Source organism: Pieris brassicae, chromosome 2 (genome assembly GCF_905147105.1).
Source record: "Pieris brassicae chromosome 2, ilPieBrab1.1, whole genome shotgun sequence".
Lineage (NCBI taxonomy): Eukaryota > Metazoa > Arthropoda > Insecta > Lepidoptera > Pieridae > Pieris > Pieris brassicae.
This window is the reverse complement of record NC_059666.1, coordinates 12494636-12522006: the sequence shown is the minus strand read 5'-3', so window position 1 is coordinate 12522006 and position 27371 is coordinate 12494636. Positions and strand designations below refer to the sequence as shown.

The 27371-nt window shown below is 34.2% G+C and overlaps 1 protein-coding gene across 3 annotated transcripts in view; it reads left to right on the top strand.

Moving 5' to 3' along the window:
• LOC123720266 (tyrosine-protein kinase-like otk) overlaps positions 1-25338 on the top strand; it is a 45999-nt gene extending 20661 nt beyond the window's left edge. For 2 of the 3 annotated variants that reach the window (XM_045676807.1, XM_045676806.1), the window contains 16 exons: positions 11744-11812; positions 12845-12966; positions 13525-13675; positions 14996-15139; positions 16103-16148; positions 16624-16754; positions 17588-17731; positions 17929-18054; positions 18410-18517; positions 19102-19238; positions 21075-21203; positions 22056-22252; positions 23118-23229; positions 23719-23814; positions 23915-24040; positions 24270-25338. In XM_045676807.1, the coding sequence (XP_045532763.1) occupies positions 11744-11812; positions 12845-12966; positions 13525-13675; positions 14996-15139; positions 16103-16148; positions 16624-16754; positions 17588-17731; positions 17929-18054; positions 18410-18517; positions 19102-19238; positions 21075-21203; positions 22056-22252; positions 23118-23229; positions 23719-23814; positions 23915-24040; positions 24270-24407 (1976 nt within the window). In that variant the 3' untranslated portion in view covers positions 24408-25338. The remainder of the gene's footprint in view (positions 1-11743; positions 11813-12844; positions 12967-13524; positions 13676-14995; positions 15140-16102; positions 16149-16623; positions 16755-17587; positions 17732-17928; positions 18055-18409; positions 18518-19101; positions 19239-21074; positions 21204-22055; positions 22253-23117; positions 23230-23718; positions 23815-23914; positions 24041-24269) is intronic. The other variant, XM_045676808.1, reaches the window with a different exon arrangement.
• The last annotated feature ends 2033 nt before the right edge of the window (positions 25339-27371 follow it).

Genomic DNA, 27371 nt, shown 5'->3' with positions numbered 1-27371 from the left:
CGTCATTATGTAGATGTGTGAATAATCTGTGTCCTGCTTACATTTGCACGTCACTGTCATTATACCATAGACAATGTAGAGATAATTGAAGGCGGGATATTTCTGTTGAGGGTTGATAAAAATTGTCTTTGAATATCGTACGCTGTATTAACGTGATATATTTTGAGTGTACAATAAATCTCTTTAAAGTATTATTTAATAATAATAATTATTATTCATAATTAATTAAAATGGTTCTTAAGGTTTTGAAGTACAGTAATCCCTATAACGCGGTAGACCCGAACTGTGTTATAGGAAATCGCGTTGTAGGAGTATTGTCGTAAAACCGTTTTTGTGAAAAATTCAAAAACTAGGAACGCGGGAATTGTATGGGGGAAATACCGCGTTGTATAGAAGACAGAAATAACTATGATTATTGTATTCCAAATACAAATAACACACACATCACCGTGATGAAAAATTTAAATTTAAAATTATGTAAATAATTATAAGTTTATAATAATAATACATAGCTTCAATCCGTTTAAAAAGTGTTTTCTTAACGAATTGTTATTTACAAAATGCAATGAGCCCTTAATACGAAAAGAAATGGCGAATTCGTTAAAGGACTTCCACATTTTGGTCACGTTTTGACCCAAATACAGGGCGCAGTCGCGTTATACACTTGTTAAGGTTATTGTTATAACATTATTAAACAAAATATCCGTCTTTGTCCCATATCAATGGGTTAAAGCTGGATAAAAATTGCCCAAAGACGGATAAAATTCACGTGTCTAAACTTACCGGTACACACTGTACTGCCAGACTCAGCTCAAAGTCTACACTATCCCTAAAGACTCTGTAAATAGCCTCATCACCTACTTGCCTATAAGGTTGCTCGTGATACAGAAATCTGAGGCCCAGACCTTAGAAGGTTGTAGAGCCGTTGATTTGTATATATGCTATGTGCGGTATTAGGATAAAACCGGCCATTTGTTTGTAGAATATTTAATGTTTTATGCGGTTAATATTTTTACTACTTTTCATGAAAATAAATACTAAATAAATGGTACGCGATGCAAGCTTAGATTTCAGTAGTCTACATTGCGTTTTCTGTGGACTTCGAATGAAATATCTTTTAGACAAGAGGTCAATAGACGCCGTACTCAAGATTCAGATCACGATTGTAATATCGATGTCTGTCTGGGATAGATTAATATTCGTACTTTGTTTTGAAATACAGACGTGAGAATGTAACGATTTTTAATTTAATTTATTTAATTTACTTAATTATAAATGGCATTGATTGAACACGGCAGTTGTATTAAACAATTTTAACAAAAGACAATACTACGGCAGTTGTAATTTTCGGCAGTTTTAGGTTAGTTTCGGATTAGGTTGGCCCACCCGTAACTGCCCATTTAGCTACTTAACTGCTCAGTATTAAAAATAAATAAATCAATAGCGCTACAACCTTATTTTGTCTGTAACTGTAACTAATTAAGTACATTATCAGTCACATAAAGAATTACAACCTTTCTCGTATGTAGAAGATGAGTGTGTAACTCAGTCTTGCGACACACGACAATTTTTTACGGCAAGTTAATATCTATAGAAGCAAAATTTGTGTAAATTATCGTGTGTGTTTTTCGGAACAGTGTTGGCCTAGTGGCTTTAGTGTAGGACTCTCCATACTGAGGTCGTAGGTTCGAGCCCCGCCTGTGCACATTTTTTATGTGCGCATTTAATTTCGCCCTAACGATGAGAAAACCGGCTTACCTCAGAGCCAAAAAGTCGACGGCGTTGTGTCAGGCACAGAAGGCTGATCACCTACTTGCCTATAGATTGTCAAATGACCATGATACAGATACAGAAATCAAAAGCCGAGTCCTAAAAAGTTAGCGCCACTGGTTTCTGGTGTGCATTTTTAAAAATCTTGTCTGAAATGTCAGAATTAATAGTTTTTAATTCGACACGTTCATAGCATAAATCCACCCAAAGCAACGTAACTTCAACATCTTACGGACAATAGCCAAATCCTTAATTAAGGCTTTGGATTAAGGCTCATAATTAAACACCCCCTCGGGTGGCGCCCCCACGTGAAGTGTCATTTTGACAGTTGGAATTTTATTGTTTCGTGAAGTTACGACTTACGAGTGTAATTGTATACTGTGTTATAGAACCTCTTATTAAATATATAAATGTTGTACACGGTCGTTTAATGGTGGTACATAAATCATTTATTAATTTCGGATTATAAAATATAGCACGCGTGTCTGTATAAATGCGATAAAGTGTAGAATGGATTTGTGTTCTACTATAGCTGATAGATTGTCTGATTTGGTTGAGCAAGCTTGTTATGGTTTTATTAAGAAATCATTATAGCAATGTTTAAGGTTTGGGAACCCTTTTAAATAGAAAACACCTGTGATAGCTCGTCCATAACAAACTTAATATGTATGTACATATATATATGTATATATATTTAACAAAAGCCTAGCCGCGTGTTACGTACGCGTGATTGCATGAGTGTAATGCGTAACTACATGATAGATGTCAGAAGCATCTCCTGAAAACTACATATTATTGGTGATAATTCTTCCTAAAATATACAAAATATTGTTAACGCTAGATAATGATAAAGTTTCACCAAATGTTATCGAAATAAAGTCTTTCGCTGAAATTTTCATGAAGTCTTAAGTTATAACGTATGAAATTTTGTATCTAAGATACAACGTTCTTCCCATACTCATGATGCATCGTTAATAAACATTTCGCAAGATTAGCAAATATTTTCGACTTCTCGTCTGATCTACGATAAATGTTTTGAAGATTTCTAATAATTTCTGTCTTCATATTCCTAAGTGAACGTTATGTACCCAGAATCGTATAAAATATGAGACGGATATATTTAGTTTGACACTGGAAATTCACAAGAATTGCATTATTTATAATTAGTTATAAAAGGCTTTACGTTTTATATATTAGTTTAAGCGTCATATTATTGGATATTCTATTGTATTAGTATTAGTATTGTAGATATAAGAAATAAGGAAATAAATAAATGTTTATTATGTAAATTATGTATTTAATCAACAATTTGCTAGGCTATTAATGTGTACTACTTATGTTTTTTTTTATATTTAAATCCAATTGAGGCACTTGAGTCGCAGAGTCAGCGTCAGTGAGTAAATCCAGGTAGCTTCTTGGAAAATTATTGAGCTTACTTTCTGTTTTAAAAGCTTTATCTTATAAAACTATCAATTATTAAGAATTTACTCATAAATATACATACAATCACTAAAAATACTCACCGAATATGATAATGTATTAAAATAAACGTATAATATTATTTTTATTTTCATTATTACTATGTAGGTTTAGATAATTGTATATTTGATTGTTGTAATTACTAATAAGGACTGGTTCTGACGCTTGGTATCGCAAACAACTGAATCCTTCGTTATTTTTATTCAGTTGTTTGCGAGGATATCTTCTAGGTACGTAGAACCTGAATTCTTGGAGAACACTTGGATGATCAATCCAAGTATATACCAACTGTGAGTCCCGTCTTGTTTCACAAAAAATATCAACGATTTTAAAACAAATGACTTTCACCAGTATAATACTAGCAATAGCATTTAAGCGTACCAACCGGGTTTGAGAAAATAAACCACTCCTTATATAAAATTGTATTTGTTTTTACAACAAATGAGAGAATTATCACTAAATAAATTCAAAGGACTCGTTAAACGTAAATTAATCAATAAAACTTTTTATAAATATGATGAATATTAAAATGATCCTAATCCTTGGGATTGATATGCTGCAGTTCAAACAATTTGTTTGACTCAATTGGCGATTAAAAAGAGTGGCGGAGACTTTCTCGCCAGTTCTTCTTACTCGCTCTACGCCCTTGACTTGCGAACTGGTAGTAAATGTGAATTTAGAATTAATTTAAGTTCTTTTCTGACGATCATAAGTGTACTTGTTTTCCTATATGAATAAAGTTATTTTGAGTTTGACCACCAACCCCCAGTAAAATAATTATGTATATTAAGGGATAGTAGGTATAAATGCAATAATCATGATTATTATCATATATAAGAGAGCAGTGATGGCCTGATAGCTTCAGCGTGCGACTGTCATCTCTGAAGCCGTAGATTCGAACCCCACCTGTGCCCCAATAAAATTAATAATAAGGAAACCTTAGACCCAAAAAGTCGACGTCATGAGTCATGCAAGAGATCACCTACTTGTCCATTGAATTGCTAATTACGCAGTAATTACGCAAAAATGATCATAAAACCAAAATCTAAAACCCAGACCTAAAAAGGTTGTAGCGCCATTTCTTTTTTATTTTTTTAGTAGCATCTAAATGAACAAAATTAATGGAAATGTTTTTGAATCAAGAGAGACCAGTTATATTTGCCTCGAGGGTTGATATAACAGTAGTTTGAAATCTAACACTCTAATCTAATTAATACAATAGCCAGACATTCAACGCGAACTTGTGCAGGGGTTGCGCGCCATAAAATTTTACGACCGCGTTGTCATGACAACGGCGCCATTTTACTTCTTGAGCGCGCTGAAAATCTCTTCGAAATCGGCTATCGTATTTTCCGCCATGTCAAACGAAAATTGCATATTTGAAGTACATTTTTCTTTATGAACAATGACTAGATATTAGAAGTGGCACGAAATGTGATTATTTTGAAGTTGTTAATAAAACGGTGAGGAATTTATTACGTATTTTATCTGTGTATCAAATTTACTGTATAGCTGGAAATCACAAGTAACTTATAAATATAATTAGGTAGGTGAAGTTTTAGTTCGGTATTTCATGAGACATTTATTTATACTGACAATATTTAATCCGTACGGTTCCTGGGTCGTGGGGGGTGCTTTAACTAATAGAGGATTTTATTTTAACTCTATATTAACCACTCGCGTACAGCGATAGGAAATAAGCGAAATAATGAAATGTTAATAATGCTATGTAACGAATAAATGGGACAACACGTGGCCCAGGTACGCAACTTTCCGTTTGATGATTTAATATTTCCTATCACGTAATTTTAAACAAGTCATTGGATAATCAACTTCATGAATCTCTTCATTAACATCATAATTATTTTTCTCTTCCGTTCTACGCCCTTTATTTGAGAACTGACAGTAAATCTAAAATTAGAAGCATTTACATAGTGTACATTGAATAACCTATAAGAATAAAATTTGACTTTGAATTTTTGAATAATTATTATCAAAAAATACTAAGACCAGACTAAGTATGACTGACATATTGGATTTTGGCAGTATTATAGTCTATTATAGTTGCTGTTAGGTTCCCTTGTCTAACATCGTGAGGAAACCGGTTTACCTTAGACCCAAAATGTCGCCTGTGTGTCAGGCACAAAAAGCTGGTCACCTACTTGCCTATTACATTGACAAATGATCATGAGACAGATACAGATTCTGAGGGCCACCGATTTTATACAACTCCTCCAACCCCTTCCAAAATTTCCAAAGCCATCTGCATCAGGTTGTCGAATCATCGCCGAAGCCGTCACGTGGACACCAATTTAGAACTCGTTCACTCCACATTCTTTAGCCTATATGCGAGAAATATCTTGGAAATCGGTGTTTCTTCTTTCATTGCGTGTATACTCTTTGGAAAATATTTTTGTTATCTGTGGTAAAAGTTGGTTTTTGACATGACTCCCCGTTAACCTAGTATTCCATATATTAGGACAAGTAATCCTTCGACTTATCTAGTCTTGATAACACGTTATTTCACTTAGTCATATTTGTTTAGGATTTTATCAGAGTTGTAAATTTTATCGATTATAAGCTATTAAATCGACCCTATTTATCCATATGTATAAATGTTTGTTCCGTTTATATAGCATATAGTATATATTTGTTATATACTCTGCCCGCGTTACACCTTAATATGACTTCCTACCTACCTTTTTAGTAGCTACATACCAACATATGGAGCCTTGAAATTCCCTCCACAATTACAGACAAATAAAACTGGTTTTTTGTGTAACTTTTTCAACTTTTCTTTCCATTTAAATCTTCCTCAGAGCTCAAGGAACAACAAGAATATTGGCCCAACGGCCTTCCGAGTTTTGCGCTTAGCAACTTCGAATTTTGCGATTCATTTTTCATTTATATATGTTTAAGTTTTCTGGAAACTTTGCACTTTTCTCCATTAAACTTCTTGAATCATTTAAAGTATTATTGCTTCGCTTATTTACGTTTTAAGTTCCAAGATAATCTAGACATTTAGGCGACACCAATTGTCCAGGTTTACAAGTAATACATTAATTTAGCTGAATTCCATCGTCACGAAATTGCATGTCCTCCCACAACTGAGCATATAAAAGGCCCTTTTAGCTGCATCACCATGCGGAACCAACAGTTCATAGAGGTTTTAAAAGGCCGGCAACGCACTAGCGAGCGCTCTGGCATTGAGTGTTCTTGGCGCAGGGGTGATATCATTTATCATTACCTTGTACGTTTGTTCTTTAAAAAAATCGTTCGAACTTCAATTAGGCCCGTGAATGCGTTGCAGGCCTTTTATGTAAAGCCTCTACCGCCTTTCCCGTTTCCCTTAGAATTGGTGTAAGTGTTGGTTATATCCAAATATTTGTCAATCTATCGTCAGAACAGCGTTCGGTGATCGGGCGATAATTGACGGTCGCAAGCTTCTTCGAGTGATGTTTGCCAGCCCTGTTTATATGGAGTAGGGTGTCCATGGTCTTATTAAGGATGCGATAGTGGAGCTGGATGTGGTTTATTCATCATTCCAGAAATTTTTAGCTTGATTATTATCAATTGTTATATTATTGCATTTTCATTAGGGATTCCTACGTTTTTTCTGCAGGATGAAAAAAAAATGAAATCTGTCTAGTAGATTTGTGTGAAAACATTACAAGTATACATTCAAAGCACAAATTTTCCCTTTATATAAGTATAAATTAGAGCTTTATGAATCTATACAAACTTTGCTTAGTTAACATTTCCTGTTATGAGTTGTGTTTTCTTTTTAGCAGTCTAGTATTTTATGGCCCCTTTTAGAGTAAAATCCTCTTTAATATCAAGTGCCTTCTATCTCGTTCTATATCGAGCTGACCGTCTCCATCCATTCGGTAAAAAATCCTTCCATTTTTAATAAGGGAAAAATAAATCAAGAATATTAAAAGTATCTTAGTTAATGTAAAGTGTTATAAGTGGACTCTCATCCCTGAGGTCGTAGTTCCATCCCCGGCTCCTCACCAATGGACTTTCTTTCTATGTGCGTATTTAACAATCGCTCGAACGGTGAAATAAAACATCGTGAGAAATCTTCTTGTCTTAGACTTATTAGATTGACAAATAATCATGAGATGATACAGATACAGAAATCTGAGGCCCAGACCTAATAAGGTTGCAGCGTCACAGATTTTTTTTTATTATGTGTTTAAACAATTTATTGAAAAGAAAAATTACTTATTCAGGATTATTACTGTAGGTCAGGAACGAGTTATGAGCCTGGTACACTGTTGTATCCTTAAGCCAATTGATCACAAATTTAATTGATAGTTTCTAGTTTCTCTTTGGGAATTATTCCGGTGATGGATCTCATGATATGTAATTATTAGTTATTTACCAGTTTCGTGATAGGCTATATGATAATATTATTATATTACAGACACAGAACTATTGCGAAATATAGGGTCTATTGTGTTTTATAAGAACATAAACACGAGTCTCTCATGAATGGTTATAATTGTTAGCTAGTTATGCAGACCTTAAGTTCTCCACAACGGGAGTAGGGAACCGCTAATTGTCGTATGACTATTGTCTTCTACGTTCACACAATAGCGGCCCAGTTAACTGTTAGGTTTTTCAAGAAAATATTTTTCTATTGTACTCGTTAAGACCCCTAGTTAACATGGTTAGCAAAAAAATCAATGACGCTACAACCTTTTCAGGACTGATTTGCCAAGCTAATAGGTGATCAGTTTCCACTGCCTGACACACCCGTCGACTTTTTGGTTCGACGACGTCGATGTTTTCCGTCAACGTTCGAGAGAATGTTTCAAACGCATATTGAAAGAATATCAATTGATGAACAGCAGGATGGACCTATGACCTCAGACGGATGAGATCGCATTCTTAAGCTACTAAGCCAACCCTGCTTGTTTTACCCTGGCGTCACGCTTTGTGACGACTCCTTGCAAATTTTATTTTTGCGGTTTATCAATTTTTGTGTAATTCTCTCTCTATATATATATACATGAATTCATTAATTAATTAACATTTTCTGCAGATTTCACTTGCTAACAACTGCTGACACGGCTCACGTGGTTGTTCCAAATTTTAACAGCTGAAGATAGGATACATGAACTGCTCATAACAGGAATTTGAAATATGTATTATTTGAACTTTGACCAGCTAACTCACTCAACAACGACTAACACGACTCAAGTGTATTTAAGCTCTTAATTATCGTAGTGATGCCTGATAGCTTTGAGATAATCCCACCACCTTGAACCTCTGATCCTACCCGTACAACTACGTTACCTCAGGTCTCTTGGTGCAGACATCCTGTACTTATTTATAATAAAAATAATTTATTTGGAAGAATATGAAACAAAAATGTTTTGATGGTACAATCTAAAGATCGTATATTCTGCCACAGATAATGATATGCAAATTTGTCTCAAAAGGAATTTTACATTGAAGTATTTCTTATATCATTTGTAGTAATAAAATATCACATTATTAAAATATATTATTATGTTAGGGTACATCTGTAGGGCTTAGAAGTAGGGTTGTTAGGTTCCTAGGTATCACCCTCTCATATTAAGTTATCGTTATCGTTACGTGTATGTATGATAGTACCGTGTTATAATACTTACTAGGCTTACTGACAATTTTAATACACATTACACTGCAAGTTACTGCATTTATTAATTATAGTTATCGTATTTGTGGGTAATTTAACCTAATCTGCAACAGAAAAGTTAAAACAAATATCAAATGCCTGCTTCGTGTTGTAAAAATGCAAGAGCACAGTATGCAGTGAATGCGTTGTGCTACATTTTTATTTCTACTGTTACGACTAACAGTCTTATATATACATATATATAAATCTATATTTTGAGTCAAGTATATTTTGCTAACTTCTTTTGTTTTCGGAGTTACGCCCAACTAGGCCAAACGAAGGCGTTTTATTAAATTATAACATATATATATATATATGCAGTTTCTTCGTCACACCACAACTATGTGGAACCAGCTACATACTGAAGTATTTCCGAACCATTTCAACCTGGGGTTCTTCAAGAAAAGAGCGTAATAAGTCCTTAAAAAGCTTATTACTTAACCGTTTTACAAAAAACAAAACAAGTCAGTAAGTTATTTCAAAGTGTTATTACTTATTGTCTACAGTGCGACACGCAATGAAACTGGATGTAGGAACTTCACAGCCGTTAGAATTTGAAATTAAACTAACAATATCCCAGTAACTCGAACCAAATGGTCACCCAACAGATAGATAGGATATTCCAATCCCTTTGATGTTACCGCCTTGAAGGCATCTGTTTACAATAACTTGCCCGGCTAACCGCGTTTAGACCACACTATTTTCATTCAATATTGAAAAGTTATTATGTTACGAATGTTTCTAACGGCTTCAGTTCAGTCAAAACAATTATTTCGCTGGTTTACGAATTCGAGAATTATTTTATAGGCAATTGTCGTAAAATTTGAAAAAATATCTGGCTTAACGTATAACTTATAATACCAAATAATTAAACCACGCACATTTGACAGATGACCACATTCTGACAGCTGACAATCAACATCTGAATGAATGTTGCCATTTGAAAGAATTAGTTTCAATAGTTTTCCGTCTGGCATTTAATTTGTTTATGCCATAAAGTTCCGTGTTTTAAGAAGGATTCTTTATGTAGTAATACCATTGTAACCATGGTAACAATCACGTTAGTACCTCCTTTATAATAGACTTACGTCCCTCTTTTGGAGGCATATATATGTACATAAAATATTTATCAATCTACATAGTCAGTAGGCTATTCCACAAAACTATAAAAATCATCACATCACAGATTATGTATTAGTCCATAGAGAACCTATACAAATTGTTATTTTTAATTCTGTTTAGGTAAACATCCATAATTGTAAGAAACCACGCTTCTCAAAAACGCCAAAAGATGGCGTTGCACAAGTCTGACGTATTATTTACTTGACACGTACTACAAACAAACGGCATTTTTTTTTTGCAATGCGATACGAAAACAATAATAAAAATATAAACACTACTTCGCTTCACCCTTTTTTCACTTTTGACTATTAAAAATCTAATATCCAATTGAATTTTATATACGTTTTGCGTCTATATGCATTTCGTGTTATAATATTAGCCCTTTGATCTGCCGATACATCTGTCTATGTTTATAAGTACTCGGTCGTGTTAACACTTAGCGGTAAACTATTTTCGGAATAAAACAAACTGCGTCCGTACTCGGTTTCCTTTCGGAGTTTTTACTGATGTGAAAATTTATTTATCTATAAAATTGTTAGACTAAACCCTAAGTTTCGATTGAGAATTTTTATCTTTACATACATTTTTTGCAGCAAAACAAGCACCTAAACAAATTTACGTTCTGTATCTATTTTAAAAAATCTTGTCTTTGTTGCCGATCACTTATTGTTACGCCGTGTACATCGGTTTGAAAGAATTTATCAAAAATTAATGATTAAAAATTGATAAAGAGGAAATTAAAACGAATTTGAAAAAAAATGGCCCCATTGGCATTGTACCTTTTAATATTGTTAATACAGTCAAAATCTATAATAACGACATCAAAGGGACTACTCATATTTGGTGGTAAAAACCGGCAGTCGTAACAGCCGGGACCTTTGATTTTGGTCAATATAACCGGTATCGTTTTCTTAACGAAGTCGTCGTTAACGGTTTTGACAAACATCAATAAGGATAGGAGGTTAGAGCAGGGCAATATCAAAAAGACGTGTTTAGCTAGTGAGATCTAGATACAGACTGAGAAGTCTAGACAAACCTCTAGGTCCCGGTTCAAACCCGGCTGTGAAAATAAAATTAAGAATAATTGCGTATAAATTAATATTTTCTGTAGGGTAGATGTCCATTGCACCATACGGACTGAACCCCACACTGTATGTATTTATATGAATATTTAAACATAAATAATTAAATAATTTTACATATAATAATAAATAAAAAATTAATCAACCTTTTTAGGTCTGGGCCTCAGATTCTATATCTGTTTCATGATCATTTGTTAAACGAATAGGCAAGTAGGTGATCATCCTTCTGTGCCTGACACACGCTGTCGACTTTTTGGGTCTAAGACAAGCCGGTTTCCTCACGATGTTTTCCTTCACCGTTCAAGCTAATGATAAATGCGCACATAGAAAGAAAATCCATTGGTGCACGCCGGGGATCGAACCTACGACCTCAGGGATGAGAGTCGCATGCTGAAGCCACTCACATATAATAATATATTTGATTTGTTCCATTAGTTTGGCATAGTAACTATATATCTTATGTCTTATCTAACACATTTTTTTTCTCATACTGGTTGTCTGAAAAATACCTATTTATTGTATTATATTAATTGTACTGTATATGTAACGAAGTGTTAATTAATAAAATAATATATAATTATTGCCCCGCTCTCGTGTCTCAATAATAATAACTTCTTTACAGAGGCTCTCCATCATGGGCATAAACTGTACAGCCACAAACCGATACGGAAGCATCGAGCTGCTACAACTGGTAAATCTAAACATAAATATGATATATCTTTATCTTTATATCTATATTTTATGTATTTAATTTCGGTTTAATATATTCCGTACTTCTTATACCCTATTAACCCTTATCAACCTTTCCCGGATGTTTTATAGCCGGGAGAGGAGCTTAATCGATCCCAGGACTATTAGGCATACTAAAATTCATCATAATGAGGTAGTTTATACGTGGAAGTGTTCACGCATTGCTAATATTAATTTATTGTTAAAAAATGCGGGTACGTAATCCGAATGAAGCCGCTAATTTATTTCCGAACTAATTCGACGTAGGTTCCTTCAAAAAAAGAGCGTATCAATTCTTAAAAGCGAACTCGCGAGCCTTCTGGCATTGAGCGTATAGACGATAAATGTTAAGTGATATCGCCGCCCATAGGTCTATATCACATAACATCAGGTGATCCCGTTTGCTCGATATATAAAAAAAAGTATATTTATATTTAAATAATTACTAAGTACAAACTACAATTTGTACATTTTTCTATTTTGGAAGTAATTTTTTTGAAGTGAAACTTCTTTATCGCCGTTGGAAAAACAATTACCGTCACATTTTTGGGTTACGTGCCATTTTTTTCTTGTCCCTACCACAGTTGATTCGAAGCAATTAATCACGAAACCAATGATAGTAATAATTTTATTACAATTAATGAAATTCTGTAATACTACTAAGATAGTAGTAATAAGGTAAACCGAAATAATTGTATTATTTATATTCATGTCTATGATAATAAAAGCGTTTTGTTAAAGTTGCATATCATAGATGATTTTTCATAAATTTAAGGTCATAAAGAAGTTTCACTTCTTAGGTGTGTACACGCACACATTTTTTTGTTAATTCTATGTTCACCGTAATTGACATTTATAAATGTAGATAGTATTGCAAATAATGATTGTATATAATGTGTTGTACTTTAATTAATAAATAAGATGGTTTGGCCCATTTTTAATCCCAATTAATACATATAAGCCTGCGTTCTTTAAATTGTATTATGTTATAAAGTTTCAGATGGCGCACTTCGTTTCGAACCAGCTCCATATAATAAGAAGTTGGAACTAAACAGTCTTGGAAAGATTCACTGCAAAGTGGCTGGGGGTGTGGCTCCCACTGTGCAGTGGTTCTTGGTACGGTAGCCTTCAAGATATATAATACTTTTACGGTTAAGCTTATGACTTAGGTTCACGTGATTAATGAATTTGTTTTAATATATATTATAGTTAGCTGTATATATTTTTGTTGATTTAAGGATATAATCTATAAAATAGATAGATATATGCACTTCATAATAATTAGTTATTTTAAAGTTTAGCATACAGTTGTGAAATGAAGCTGAGTATATCTAGTTGAAAAAAAGTGTTCAAACTATTTTATTTTTTATCGAAATTCCTTTTAATTTAACTGCACGGTAACTTATATTTTACATACAAAACATCTAATAATGCAAATCATTCTCGACTCCACTTGAACACACAAAAAACATTTCATCAAAATTTGTCCAGCGGTGTAGGAGTTTGCATATGCACAGAAGAGATATATATACCAGATGTTGAATTGCCGTATGGATATATAACCTAGATACCGACTCCAGCGCCACCTGCGGCGCAAATGTATATAAAAAAAATATTCAAATCGGTCCAGCCATTTAAGAGTCTATATTTTTAATCATAACCTGTTTATATCAGAATGACGAAGAGCCTCTACCCGAAAGCATTACATCATCCAACGGCACGCTTCTCATCACCGAGGCAAAACGTGAACACGCTGGTCAATACACATGTAAAGCCACTGATGGTGATAAATCCATCACCGCGAAGATCACTGTGGATGTTGTAGGTGAGGAATTTATCATTAATGTGTTGTATATATACAGTCAAAATCTATTATAACGACATCGAAGGGATAACTCATATTTGGTCGTAAAAACCGATAGTCGTAACAGCCAATGACGTTGTTATTAAGTATCTAATAAAATAGAATTCAGCCGGGACCTTTGATTTTGGTCAATATAACCGGTATGTTGTTCTAAACGATGTCGTAAATATGATTGTTTCAAAAGAAATAGGGATGTTGTCGTCTTTCAGACAGTGAGTACTGCCTGACGCAATTTACAGGCAGTCTACGCAATAGGCCGTTCAAAATACATATTGTTTATTTAATAAATTTTAATGAGGGTGATCCATTTAGACTCGATTGTCACATTTCATTGACTTTTGTTTCGCTTGGTTTATGCTAGACACAATTTGGATTACGTGTTTGCCAATTTTCTTTGTTAGTTACGCGCTCATAATTTGTTAAAGAGATGTGCGTATTAGTAGTATATTATCTGTCTAAATTAGTATTTTCCAATACTAAATTTCTGACTGTAGTGCACTGTTATGCTGTCAAGGGGGATTACATTTCAAGACAAGTAGCTTTAAAATGTGGAAGATTATTTATACTATAAGTTTGACAATAATTAAAAATAACTTAAAATATTATATGACATTTGCATGCGTATACATGTCTGATTGTGCTGACTTATATATAATCGATCTAAATTTACCACTTTCTTTGCAAAGAAACGATTCATTATTTTTTTTTTTTTAAATCTGCTGTATATACGGAAGCAGTACTGACAGCCCCATTTGACTTTAAACTCATAAATTAACAATGTAAAATCAAATCAGTCCACGCCGAGTTCTGCCCTCGTTATCTTGTCTACATGTTAAATTTAAAAATAACGTATTGTGCATATACATTGTGAATTTTATAGTTTATTTATTAACACTTAGTTACAATACAATATAAAAAAAAATTGAACATAATTAAATCAAAAGGAGGGCAACTGGCGGCCTTATCGCTTTCGAGCGATCTCTTCGAGGCAACCACTGTGAGTAAAGAAAAAAAATAAGATAGGCAAGAAGTGCAAAAATATGTACAAATACATGTTATACACAGTTATTAAGATAAAACTAAACAGGAACAAAAAAAACAAACCAAACTAAAATAAAAAGTAAAAAGACACATAAATCACGATAACTTAAGTTTAGTAGACAAACATATGTTTTCATATGTTTTAATGGTTATGCCGATATGAGTATATGTGTTTTGTAGCTATGTACTTCTTGGTCTCACCTCTATACCTAAGTTGTCTAAGCCCCATCGAATTTTCAGTTGCACCCCGAGTATTAGAGCCCACAGCAGGCCAGCAAGTTCATGTCCGGATTGGTGACGATATATCACTGAACTGCAAGGCCATTGGTGACCCTCCACCCACCATTCATTGGGACAGGAACAGAACTATTTTGACACCTCAGAGTGAGTAAAGTTTGTTTGTTTTCAGTCAACGGAGTACAATTTTGAAAGCGCTTTATATGACGCAGTAACGTAGTTAAATCAGCTAGTTAATTGAATCTCTGGACAGTTAATTACATCTCTAGACAGTTAATTAAATCTCTAGACAGTTAATTAAATATCGATATTCAATCAAGTCGCTAAAGTTCCGTCAGACAAGTAAGTGAACGAAACGTTTAACGAGTTTACCAAACGTTCCTAGGCAGTAGGACTAACCTAACCTAACCATTTACAATAAAGCAAAACACGGAATATCCAAGCTCTCAGTTCTTCACGATCACACCGAAATAACAATAACAAATTAAATAATCATGGCGGAGTCTTGTTTTACATTGTTAATCAACACGCTGGCTGTCGGTCAGACAGATAGTAAAACGTTTTCGACGCTGCTTTATTTATATCAAAATGCTAGCGACTTGATTGAATATCGACATTTAATTAACTGTCTAGATATTGAATTAACTCTCTTATTTAACTACTACACGTTAGTCTTAAGTGCTTAAGAGTGGTAAGTGAAAAAATAGAACACAAGAACACAGTGTCTAACCCTTATTAGATACTGTAAGTAGTGTTATTGGACACTTATCGAAAAAATTACACTTAAATTACTTATAAGTAACTTAGTAATGTTCGGTGCGGTCTCAGTGACGAGACACTGTACTAAAGAACTCCGCTAAAAACATTCTTGGTCTCTATTCGTCTTTTCGAAGACACTTAACATCAGGTGACCTTCCTGCCCGTTGGCCCCTGTTCTATATAAACAAATATCTTACTTAAAAGCCGCATTTTAAATTCATAGAACAGAATTTACTTGAAATAGTCAAGACAGCGACACTGCTTTCAAGCACGGACCTCCACTAAAGTCATCACAAAGGCCAAAGAGCCACAATTGACTTGAGCTTATCTTAAATTTGGTGTAATTTCCAGATGATGGTGTTGATACAGAAGATGGCGTCAACGCGTCTTTCGCAAGGTAAATTATCATATCATCACTAATAGAAGAGCATTCTTCCGATAGGTCTTGAAGCAAGATATCTTCTCTTATTTCAAATCTAATTTTGAATTAGTTTGCATACCTGAGATCGTAGGTTCAACGCCTGGTTATGCATCAATGGACTTTCTGTCTATGTACGTACACTCGCCTTTCGGTGAAGGACAATGTCGCGAGGAAACTGCCATATTGATTACATCTTTCAGACAGAATACTGTTCATCTAATTCCCTATGAAATAATTTGTTTTATTACTTAACTTAAAGAAATAGTGTTTGATTATCTTAGCTTTAAGCTAGACTATCGAAAATGTGTCCCTTATAACAAAGATGAGATGCTGTGTATGCAATACTTTATAAATTATTTACGAATTTCAATTTTATGTTGAGATGTTGTTGCATAATTGGCATACGCAATTTAGATAATTTCATCCTAGTTACATTAAATTTATTTTGCAGAATTCTCCTCCTAAACAACGGAACGCTTGAAATTCACAATGTTACTGAGCAGGACTCGTACAGATATGGATGTACTGCAGGCAGTGCCGCGGGATTATCAAGAGCAGAACTGGAGCTCATTGTGCATACAGGTACTTACTTTCACAGTACATTGATATTTTTGCCTTTGAACCTTGAAATTACCAAAGTTACTAGACAAAGGGTCCTTAGGCCATTCCAAAGTTATTCTGACATGCCGTTAGTCTTTCTAAAATTTTCGTAACATACATAATGTTTAATATTGAAAATTAGATTTATTAACTTGAGAAACTTAAATGATAGTTTTGAGGAGGAAATTGCTAACGAAACACAGTCAGTAAATTTTCAAAATTAATGAAAAAGTGAAATTACATATTTAACAAAGTTTTTTTTATTTAACGCATATCGCGTTTGATGCTGCACAGAGATTTAATATTAGATTCCAATTTGGTTAGCTGCAGTCCCAAGTTGTTTTTTATCCCCCTTTTTGCTTGATTGATTGCCTACAATCAGAGTGGGGCGTGGGTCTCGGAAACATCGATTAGAAATTAGGTAGTGTTCAAGTATTACGTAAAGAATTTTGGGGGGGGGGGTCCTCTTGTAAAACGTTACGATGCGGGGCGGGGATTAATTACGCGTTATTGTTATTATTATTTTGCACTTTCCAGTACTTTACACCACATAATGGTAAGGTTTAGGTATAAAGAGTAACTGGTCTTGGTCACGAATCGTTTTACTATTGGATACAGAAACGTTACGGCGCGTTTCGTGGGGGGGGGGGGGGCAAGAATCTCCAAAAATTAATAAAAAATACAACTTCCGCGTGCCCGTACAGAGTTAATACAATTAGTCGGAAAGAGACAAAAAGATAAAATAATTTAGATTATCTGAATAAGAGTTTTTATATTGAACATGACATTATTGTATATTTAAATTATTGCTTCAGAAAACGACATGCCCCCACAAGAGTCAAGCGGGGTCGCGGGTAAAGCTGTGCTCGTCTCCATATCCGTGGCTGGGGCTTATATGCTCCTCGTCCTGGCTCTTATGGTTTACTGTAGACGACGAAGACTCAAGCGCAGACAGAGAGGTAACACTTAAGTATATTTCTCAAACGTTGGCGTGTGCTCTCAGTGCCTCGTACATCAGCACTAATTGGTAATGGACTAGTCAAGAAGAAAACTGTCTTTGACCAGGTTTTGAAAATCCATAGCAAGAGGTGTAGTCATCCTTTTTTCCATAGTTAAATCCAAATATGAATAACTAAAAAATATGTTTATTTTTTAGCGGGAGAAAAAGAAGAGTTAGAGATGGCCGAGGGTCGCGAGAAATTAGTGGAAGAAGGAGAAGAAAAGAAAGTGCAGAACGGTGCTCCGTTGCACAATGGTCGACTCTTGCATGAGCGGGATAGCGGTATGTGTTTCACTTGTAAGAAAGGAACACTATATTCCCAAATCCTAGAAATAGGTCATAGGTCTAATGGACCCGTAAAAACTAACACTCTTTCACCCCCCCCCCCCACCACCCCCCCCCCACGATAACGCGTAACTCAATCCCCGCCCCGCATCGTAACGTTTTACAAGAGGAGTAAAAAATTCGTTACGCTCTATACTTGAACGCTCCTTAATGAAAAGAGACAGTGGGAGTACCGTTCGACCTTGGGTTCTTTAAGAAAAGAGCCGGACTGGTGACGGTGATCATGGTTGGCAGTATCACATACCATCAGGTGCCCAGGTGTAGAATAAAGACGTATACACATACTTTTCAGGTGCGGATAATTCCGAGGTGTCAGTCATGTCTCGCGCCTCCAAAAAGTCTGGACATTATGAACAATTTTCGATACCCAAGTCTTTGATCACGGAACAGATAACCTTAGGTGAGTACAAATCATTTTTTGCCAATATTAATAAAAAATAAAACTTCGGTATTTATCGGTTAAAATTCATAATTATATGTATATAAGTCACTGTTACCAAAAGATATTATGTAAAAAAAATATAACGTACTTACAAGAAAGGAGCGTTCCTCTTAAAAGGCTGGCAACGCTCTTGTGACCCTTTTGACAGTTTTTTATTTTGTTCAGCGGCGCTACAGCGTTTTTAAGTATGGGCCTCAGATTTTTGTATCTGTCTCATAATCATTTTTCAATCTAATAGGCAAATAGGTGATTAACCCTACTGTGCTTGACACACGCCGTCTAGGCTGCCAATTGTTAAATACGCACATAGAAAGAATGTCCATTGGTGCATAGCCGGGGTTCGGACCTACGACCTCAGGAACGAGAGTCGCTCGCTGAAGCCACTAGGCCAACACCGTTCTATATATTTTGTATTAAACATTATTATTATTCGGAATTAATTCATTTATAGTTTTGAAACTTTTTTAAATATTCAACTAATAAAGTTGTTTTATTATGGTTAAAAAAAATGTCAATGACCATTTTTGTTTGACCCCTTCTAGGTCGGGGCGAGTTTGGTGATGTTTATCTTGCTAAGCTGGATCTGTTGCAAGTGAAGAAGCTAAGGAACAAAGACGATCCCGACACAGAGCCCAAAGTTCGAGCTGTTATGATCAAAGCCCTTAATACTAAGGATGAGGTAAAATAAATGCTATTTCAATACCCATATTTCCCTTGGCCTCATATATCGGATTTGTATGAGGAACCTTTAACCTTCCGAATCCCAGAACCAACATTGGGTTCCGCGAGCCTCTTCACAGAATGTATTCTACGTTTGATTCTGCCACCAATATCGACCGATCGATTTTCGCACTCCACTGCCTCAACACATAGAACACGTGTGCGATAAGCTACGACAGTTTTTGGCTCAAATAACAATACTCAAAAAACGTAACCGATTTAAAACCTAACTTTCACTTTACAACGCGTTTTGCGAGTCAGTCATCAAGTACGGTAGGACTTATCCAACGTATCTCAACCTAAATATAACCTCCAAACGCGAATACTCAAACATGTTGTCTCGAGAAATGTGCTCGACTCATATAAGAATGAAGAAAGAGGAATTTTAAACACGATGAAATAATTGAAAACGTCATTTAATATCTTCTAGTCGAGCACTCTGTCCGAGATGACATGAAAAAACGAGTGGAGCTTGACGTAAAGACTCGAGCGGTACGCAGATTCGGCTCTGTACATCGAGAGCAAACAACGTATATGGCGAGAGAACGTTGAGGTATTTGCTACCGCGGCTAATAAATGGTCTTCTCAATCAGATATTAGATAGCCTAACGCAACAACATAAACAGTAAATTAAAAACTACTTTTATGTGCAATTGTCGCGCTCCTAAACAAGACTGCTATGGTTACATTAATACAAACAACAAAGGTTTTCTAATATAACATATTGTGATTATATTATATTATTTTGTAAAATAAAGATAAATAAAAAAAATAAACAGGTTAAGGTAACTATTATTGTCCTAAGCCTTGTATCTTTCTTGTTATAGATATATATTGTCTTTCTCCTGATTTATAAATTTTGTGTTGTATTGTCTACTTAGCTAACGTTCTGCTGTGTTCTGCGTATCTCGCGAGACGCGTAACACACCAATCGGGAACTACATTGTTGTAATAATATATTGTATCTTCTAAACGTAAAATTTGAGAGATAGAAAGACCCTGGACACATTGGCAGGGGAGTAAAAAAGAACGTTCTGCTGTCATGTTTCGCTTTGTATCTTATTTCAGTGAAACTTTTTGTTGATATCTCCTATGCGTTAATTTTATGTTTTATTTTTGTTTTATATTAATGTGTCTGTTTTGTTTCCTAAATAAATAATAGGCAAGTATATGATCAGCCTATGCCTAACATGTCATCGATTTTGGTCTAAGGCAGTGTCGAAATCGGCTGGACACAACATGGAGACATGAGACTGAAGCTAATCAAATTGGAACCTTATCTCTGTGCAGCAAGCATCAAGAGCATCTCACAAAATTAAAATAATAGATTAATATTAATACCTACAAATCTAGAAAAATCTTTATTAAAATTATTTGTAATTTGAATTATAGTTAATAAAAAAATTGCTAATGATTTCTTCCTACCATTTAAGTTTCTTAATAACAATTTTCGAAAGGCTTAAGGGCACTAGGAAGGTTGGGAACCACTGGTCTGATGCATGCTGGTTTCCTGTCTTCCTTCGTCATACGAGGGAGTTCAATTTGCACTTAAGTCTATGGATCTACTACAGGAATGAGAATCGCACTAAAGCCACAAGCCGAATACTGCTCATTGATTAAATTATTTTTGACAGCTAAGACTTTGTAGAGTCACATTTGTATGGGAATGGTCACCTGACCAAGATTTATATACAAATTTGTTTCGCTTTAGTTGGTCACGGCTAGTACAAGTCCCCAGGCTTACTTACTGAATTAATAATTTACTGAAAATGTTTATTTTCAATAATCTTTACAGCATCAGCTTGCTGAATTCCGTCGCCAACTTGACCTGTTCAGCCGAGTTCGTCATGAAAATATTTCACGACTTTTCGGTTTGTGCAACGAGTCAGATCCACATTACATGGTACTTGAACACACCGATTGGGTGAGTTGTTGACTTTATTAATTTTCATAAATCAATTTTTTGGTATATAAAAAAATTACAATGGTTTTCTAGAAGAGAGCGCTCGAAAGCGATAAGCCGAGTTGCCTTCCTTTTTATTTAATTATTTTTGTACTGTACAGTAAACCGTATAACGCGTTATTTTCCCCCAGATAATCCGGTGATTTTTCAAGTTGTTTCAATTATGATATAAAATTTGAGTTTTACGAGAATACTCTTACAACACGAGTTCCTATAACGCGGTCCGAATCTACCCCGTTATGAGAGTGATTAATGTATTTCTTCCAACGAAATTTAAATAAATAATTAAAATTGTGTGCGTGTCTAGTGTTCACACGTAAAGTGAAACATCTTTATGACCTTATTTTTCTAAACATGATCTACTATATGCAACTTAACAGATATTGGTTACATAAAGTTAAATAAGACAAAGTTTAACAAAAGGCTTTTATTATCATAGACCTGAATACAAGTAATACAATTATTGCATTTTACCTTATTACTACTAAGATTATTACAGAATTTCATTAATTGTAATAGAATTATTACTAGCATTGTTATCGTTATTATATATTTTTGTTATTAATGGCTTCGATTCTCTTCGAATCAACCGTGGTAGGGACGAGAAAAATATGGCGCGTAACTGAAAAATGAGACGGTATTTTTTTCTCCAAATTTAACTTCAATAATATAATTTATTTCATATTGTATATCAAATCAGTTATCACATAAATTCTATATAGTGTCGATATTTTTGACACATGATGATGATTGTATGATGATTTATAAGTAAACATACTTAATACAATTATTTAATATTTCTATAAAACACAGGGTGATCTAAAAACGTTCCTAATCGCGACCCGTACCGACGAAGAAAACGAGGAGTACATAGCTCGTGTGGGATCGTCCCACGCGTTGCCCAAACCCCAGCACTCAGTTCCACCCCTGGAACACTTGCACAAAGTGGTTTTGGCCCAACAGTTGGCTGCTGCCGTCAATAAGATGGCCAGTAAGCGGATGACGCATCGGTAAGCTGTTCTTGATCATTCAAACAATATATTTTGTTGCCTTGGTTATTATTTTTATACAATGTTTACTAAATAATGAAATATTTATTGCATATATAAAATATTTACTGTCCAGCGGCGTTTCGAACGCGTCCGGTCGTTCGTTGATTATTTTGGTTATTATGATCGGCCGGTATTGCGTGCCTGGTTACGTACAAGTTGGTATGAATAAGGTTAAAAAATACTGAACTGTATGTATAGGACTTCTCTTTCACAAAAAGTACATTTAAAGTCTAAATAGGATAAAAAATGTGTGCGTGTACTAGTGTACACACGTAAGAAGTGAAACTTCTTTAGGACCTTGTTTTTCGAAAAATGATTTACTATATGCAACTTTACAGAAATTGGTTAAATAAAGTTAAATTAATTTTTTTTAAACAAAAGGCTTTGTTATCATAGACATGAATACAAATAATACAATTATTACATTTTACCTCATTACTACTAAGATTATGACAGAATTTCATCCATTGTAATATAATTATTACTATCATTGTTTTCGTTATTATATATTTTTGTTATTAATGGCTTCGAATCAACCGTGGTAGGGACAAGAAAAAGATGGCGCGTAAAGGAAAAATGTGATGCGTAACCAAAAAATGTGACGGTATTTTTTTTTACAACGCCGATAAAGAAGTTTCACTTCTAAAATTTATTCAATTAGGTAACACAAAGAACAGTTATAAGATAATTATTGAATTCTAAATTTACATTTCAAATCGAGGGCTTAAATCAAAAACTAGTAACACCGCCACTTTTTAACTATGTGTTTGATAAATTTACCTCATGCACATATTTAATGACAGCTTCATAACATTTATTACAGCGACATCGCAGCTCGTAACTGTCTGATAACGTCACAATTGCAACTCAAATTGTCATTCCCAGCTCTGACACGAGGACCCAATTCCCACGAATACTTTAAATTGCATGACCAGGTATGTGATCTTATAATATTTGGCATTTAAACATCATCTAACGTTTTCAAAAATAGATGTCACTGATAGATTGATATTAGCAGAGTCTATCAAATTTTATATTAAATCTTCTAAAGCTAAAAACAATAGGATAAAATTCCAAATCGATTGTGATCTATATAAATAAAAATAAAATCGCGTTTAGTACTATCTCAAATTGTGTTAACGTCGTGATGAAAAGAGACAGATGAGTACTTGTCTTTTAACTGGACCAATTCAAGTATCTTTTTATTATTTATTCGGAACTCTGAGGTCTCATAGCAAAGTGTTCCATATCTTGGTACATAGCTATAAAACCACTGTATATATCGAAACGAGAAAATTTATTCATATAACTTAAATCACGATGAATTTAAAAGCTAAATAAAAATACTGTTGTTAATGCGAACGAAGAGAAGAGAGTCTGATGTAACCAATCATAAATAATGTAATGTAAATACATTTTTTAAGGTAATTCCACTCCGCTGGCTTCCTCAAGAGTCTGTCTTAGAAGGAGATTATTCCACAAAGTCCGATGTGTATATGTTTGCTACCACTATTTGGGAGGTAAGACTACCAATTTAACACAATAAACAAATATAATAGAATAATAATAATAAATTAATAGGTAAATAATTTTCTCATCTACCCACCAATTATTTTCCAGATTTATACAAAAGCTGAGCAACCATTTGCAAAACTGAACGACAACTCAGTGCTTGAAAGACTCAAGAATGGTACTCTTGAATGGAATGTTCCGGATTCGATGCCTGAGAAATTGGCGGCTTTATTGGTGAGATTTTGTAATTTCTATTCAGGGCTATGTGAAATACCTTTACCAATGAAATAAAATTCGTATAAAAACTTGATTTTTATTCCCAGAAATTTTGAGTCATTGTTACTAATAGTTGATATATATACAATAAAATACTTTAAAACAATTTAAACGAATTTAAAAACCTCGTTAATTGTTGAGTTGCATTGTCGAACCTGCTTTTTTTTAAATATACCTTTTGTTTCAGAAACGTTGCTGGACAAATTCGCCAAAAGATAGGCCACAATTCTCCGAGGTGTGCGAAGATATATCTGTTATAATACAAGAGATTACAGCCGAAACTGTCTCCCAAAATTCTAAGGACAAAAGTGAACTAAACGAATAATTTTTTTCGTTACTTTTGAATAACTCTGACACTTTAGACTAAGAGAGGCCTTGGATCCACTTAGTACACACTTTTCGATAACGATTTCACGTTTATGTCACGTATCGTATCGACGATAGTTTAACACGTATAATATTGAAATATGTATTCTAAAGCTGCATCGAGCTTTCGTTTAGTTCCAAAATGAATTGTTATTTCCATTTTCAAACTATTTGTATGTAACTATTAGCCATACGATTCGATACAAATTAATGGCTTACTCTACTACTAGATGGTCCAAAGAGATTTGGAAAAGTGTTTGCTGCATTGGGACTTCACACATTTCCCTTACTTAGTCTAGATAGTCAGACCAATCAATTAAAATAATAATATCACTTGACATTTGAATTTTGTAATGCAATAAGATATTTTTGCAGTCGTACTTTCGGCTTAGATTTATCTCGGTTACATTTTTAAGTATTATAGGTATAACTTTGTAATTAATGATATGGATTTTAATAATTTTATATAAACGTCATTTTGATGCATTTACATTTTAGTACAGTATTGATTATACAAAAAATCTAAAGGGAAGTGTATGTGTATCTAACATGAAACGTTCATTGTTACGTGACATGCAACACGATCAAAGTATTTTAAATTTTTTCAATGTCAATGTTTCGTTTAAAAGTGGGATAAGAAATGCATTTGTAAAAACTTTATAACTTATACAACGAGTATTATGTAGATATTAGGTTGTAATTTTTGCATTTATCGTAGTTTAGAATTGTTTATATTTATTACTCCCTTACGAATTGCCAGAATCAAATAATAATGATGTCACATTGTACAACATATATGAACTACTTAACGTGTTCATGAGGGGCATTCCTTTAGGATGGTTTGCGTCCAGTTCAATGAATGATTCGAGTCAAAAAGCATTAACAAACGTTAGATTAACGTGATCATTACGATAATGTAACGATAGTTCACACTAGGCTTCTTAAAGGGGTAATAAAGTATGGCCATATTTAGTTTTAAGAGTAAACCGTCAGCTACGCGATACTGCCATTATGTATATAGAGTAGCGGTTAAGACTGAATAGTTAGGAACAGTTACAATACGACTATTTATATATAACAAGATTGTGGGATAAAAATCTGAATTTGGTTAACTTTTGTGAATAAAAAAAATATATGAACTGTGTCCTATAAAAAATTTAATATACATATATACAATTCAAAATACAAAATTTCTCTTAGCTCCGGTTTAGCGCCAACAGCGACAACATACAAGGGATTTTTATATATATTGTATGTGATTTTTTATTATGTAATAATTAGTCGTATTGTAACTAGCTTTTAGTGTATATTAGTTAAAATCGTCCATTAATTCACGTCCTATTCGAAACAAAATTCTATTTAGTGTACAGTGGGCAACATTGACAACTGTTTTTTTTTAATGTTTCCTTATAAGACACTTGAACAGAGCAGTGTTTGTCTAGTGGCTTCAGCGTGCGACACTCATCCCTAAGGTAAGGTAAGTTCGATCCCCGGCTGTGTACCAATGGACTGTCTATGTGCGCATTTAACATTATCTCGAACGGATATAAAAACATCGTGCTAAACCCGGCTTGCCTTAGACCCAAAAACGACGGCGTTTGTCACAGGACGCCGATCATTTACTTGCCTATTAGATTGATAAATGATCACGAAAAAGATACAGAAATATGAGACCCAGACCTAAAAGAGTTGTAGCGCTGATTTATTTTAATTTAAAAGTCTTTGTTGCTGGCTGTACTTTAGTTTGTAATTCGGCGTTAAAAGTCTCAAGGACTAGGCTAAGTGTACATTTAAAGTAACCAGGTGATGCATTTATAGATTTAGAAGTTCATGCGTTACTCAAATCTGAGTACGGTTTGAGATTAGCTTTTGCAACGCAATTTTTGACACAACCCCCTCACCACAACATTTTTTGGCACACTCCCCTCACACTAACAATTTTTGACACACCCCCCTCACACTAACAATTTTTACACCTCCCTCACAACAACTATTTCTGACACACCCCTGTATCATTTTTCTGTACATAATTGTTTCGAAGGTATCAAATAGCTACTTCTTTCTTGCGATTCTGACTCCCTCCTGTGTAATAATTTTTCTTAGCTAATCCTCCAAAACACCACCAAATGAAGCATTTTTTTACCTAAACGTCACAATTACGTGGCTTAAAGTGCCGGAGAGTCGAAATATTTTTTTATACATTGTTCCTTCACTGAGACATCATGCAACATTACGATCTAACCTAAGTGAAGACTAATTTACTAAAAATGTTATTTAATATAAGTGTCTAATAACCCTGCTTACAGGTTCTGTAACGTGTAGTTCAAAGCCCCCAATCGTAACGTTTTATAATCCCCCATGCCCCTCAATTTATTACATAACTCTTGCTAATATCTATGAATTATAATTTAACGTTGGAAACGTTACGAATTATATACATTGGTTGTCTCTACATACAAAATTAAAGACAGCTTTGTTATATATTTTTTTTTTTGTTATGCGAATATTCCTTCCTTCAGTACCGTTCATAGGTAAATGCCTACTCCAGCTCTTTCCAAATATCTCTCTTCGTCTGTGTCTTTTTTTCTCCTTTCGCTTCCTGGTAATGATTCTATTTCCTCCATTCACCTTATTAAACGAGCTTTTATTATCCACTTCATGAGTAATCTCAAAACTCATCCCAGACTTGAGTCGTTCAATGACGTAATTATTAGTGACTTTTTGGTAAGTTATTGATTATATACTCATTTTGCATTTAATATTAAGTAGGTAAGGGCATCCGCAAACACGGATACTTGCGTAATATAAATTTATTAAATAATACCTACGGTCTCTAAGGTAATACGTAGTTTTCGGAAATGTGGATGACCTTGTATTATTAAGTAGTTCCCGATCCAGTGAGCAGTAAGTAATCTCTAAACCA